The sequence below is a fragment of the Austrofundulus limnaeus genome, unplaced genomic scaffold, assembly GCF_001266775.1.
Source record: "Austrofundulus limnaeus strain Quisiro unplaced genomic scaffold, Austrofundulus_limnaeus-1.0 Scaffold552, whole genome shotgun sequence".
Taxonomy (NCBI): Eukaryota; Metazoa; Chordata; class Actinopteri; order Cyprinodontiformes; family Rivulidae; genus Austrofundulus; species Austrofundulus limnaeus.
Genome location: NW_013952954.1, coordinates 336,694 through 338,906, shown reverse-complemented (window position 1 = coordinate 338,906; position 2,213 = coordinate 336,694). Strand labels below are relative to the sequence as shown.

Here is a 2,213-nt window from a genome sequence, read left to right as displayed (position 1 = left end):
AGTAAAAGTAAAAACCAACATCTAAAATATCTCAGTGTCAGAAGTGTCACTGAGACAGAGCCTTTGCAGACGTCGCACAGGAAACCTGGAGGGATCCCGTTCCTGCCTGAAGGAGGAGCTGTATACTTAGCAAAAGTCCAGGAAGATGGTAATCAGCCCCCTGAGGAAAACCAGCATCTAGGGACTGAAAAACAACATGACACAACCAAGAAATAACACTTGGAGCAAAACAGTTAACCATTAAAGTGCACAAACATTCAGCCAGTGAGATAAGCACATATTGTCCAAACGTGAGCATGGGCGTGGAAGTGCGGGGAAAGTGGACCTCAGTACCCAGGGCCCAAGGAGGGAGAGGGGCCCATGGAAGTCCTGTTTTTTTTTTTCCCCAAATGAAATTGGCCCTTCAATCAATTGGTGTAGTAATTTATTTCAAATATATTGATAATTTAACGCCCTGTGATGGACTTGCGACCTGTCCAGGGTGTACCCCGCCCCTCGCACTGTGACTGCTGGATATGGGCACCAGTGACCCACGCAACCCTGAANTGTGTGATCAAAGGTTTACCACAAAGAGCAGTTTAAACGAACACATGAGAATCCACACAGGACAGAAACCCTATTGTTGTGAGCTGTGTGATGGAAGGTTTACCACAAAGGGCAATTTAAACAAACACATGAGAATCCACACAGGACAGAAACCATTTTGTTGTGAGCTGTGTGATCGAAAGTTTYCCCAAAAGAGCAGTTTAAACAAACACATGAGAATCCACACAGGACAGAAACCATTTTGTTGTGAGATGTGTGATCGAAGGTTTACCACAAAGAGCAATTTAAACTCACACATAATAATCCACACAGGACAGAAACCATTTTGTTGTGAGCTGTGTGATCGAAGGTTTACCACAAAGAGCAATTTAAACTCACACATAATAATCCACACAGGACAGAAACCATTTTGTTGTGAGCTGTGCGATCGAAGGTTTACCAAAAAGAGCAATTTAAACTCACACTTGAGAATCCACACAGGACAGAAGTCATTCTGTTGTGAGCTGTGTGATCGAAGGTTTATCACAAAGAACCATTTAAACAAACACACAAGAATACACACAGGACAGAAGCCATTTTGTTGTGAGCTGTGTGGTCGAAGGTTTTTCACAAAGAGCCATTTAAACGCACATATGAGAATCCACACAGGCCAGAAACCATTTTGTTGTGAGCTGTGTGATCGAAGGTTTTTCACAAAGAGCCATTTAAACACACACATGGGAATTCACACAGGACAGAAGCCATTTTGTTGTAAACTGTGTGATCGAAGTTTTACCACAAAGAGCAATTTAAACAAACACACAAGAATTCACACAGGACAGAAACACTTTGGTTGTGAACTGTGTTGGCAAAAATTTACTCAAAAGGGCAATTTAGACACACACATGAGAATCCACACAGGACAGAAGCTATTTTGTTGTGAGATGTGTGATCGAAGGTTTACCACAAAAGGCAGTTTAGACACACACATGAGAATCCACACTGGACAGAAGCCATTTTGTTGTGAGATGTGTGATCAAAGGTTTACCACAAAAGGCAGTTTAGACACACACATGAGAATCCACACAGGACAGAAGCCATTTTGTTGTGAGCTGTGTGATCGAAGGTTTACCAGAAAGAGCAGTTTAGACACACACATGAGAATCCACACAGGACAGAAGCCATTTTGTTGTGAGCTGTGTGATCGAAGGTTTACCAGAAAGAGCAGTTTAGACACACACATGAGAATCCACACAGGACAGAAGCCATTTTGTTGTGAGCTGTGTGATCGAAGGTTTACCAGAAAGAGCAGTTTAGACACACACATGAGAATCCACACAGGACAGAAGCCATTTTGTTGTGAGCTGTGTGATCGAAGGTTTACCAGAAAGAGCAGTTTAGACACACACATGAGAATCCACACAGGACAGAAGCCATTTTGTTGTGAGCTGTGTGATCGAAGGTTTACCAGAAAGAGCAGTTTAGACACACACATGAGAATCCACACAGGACAGAAGCCATTTTGTTGTGAGCTGTGTGATCGAAGGTTTACCAGAAAGAGCAGTTTAGACACACACATGAGAATCCACACAGGACAGAAGCCATTTTGTTGTGAGCTGTGTGATCGAAGGTTTACCAGAAAGAGCAGTTTAGACACACACATGAGAATCCACACAGGACAGAAGCCA

At 42.8% G+C, this 2,213-nt stretch overlaps 1 protein-coding gene across 1 annotated transcript in view; it reads left to right on the top strand.

Moving 5' to 3' along the window:
* The first annotated feature begins 296 nt into the window (after nucleotides 1-296).
* The window catches only part of LOC106530719 (gastrula zinc finger protein XlCGF57.1-like), a 7,978-nt gene continuing 6,061 nt past the window's right edge, over nucleotides 297-2,213 (top strand). The window contains exons 1-3 of the mRNA XM_014026410.1: nucleotides 297-319; nucleotides 527-1,262; nucleotides 1,515-2,209. Of these exons, the coding sequence (XP_013881864.1) occupies nucleotides 297-319; nucleotides 527-1,262; nucleotides 1,515-2,209 (1,454 nt within the window). The remainder of the gene's footprint in view (nucleotides 320-526; nucleotides 1,263-1,514; nucleotides 2,210-2,213) is intronic.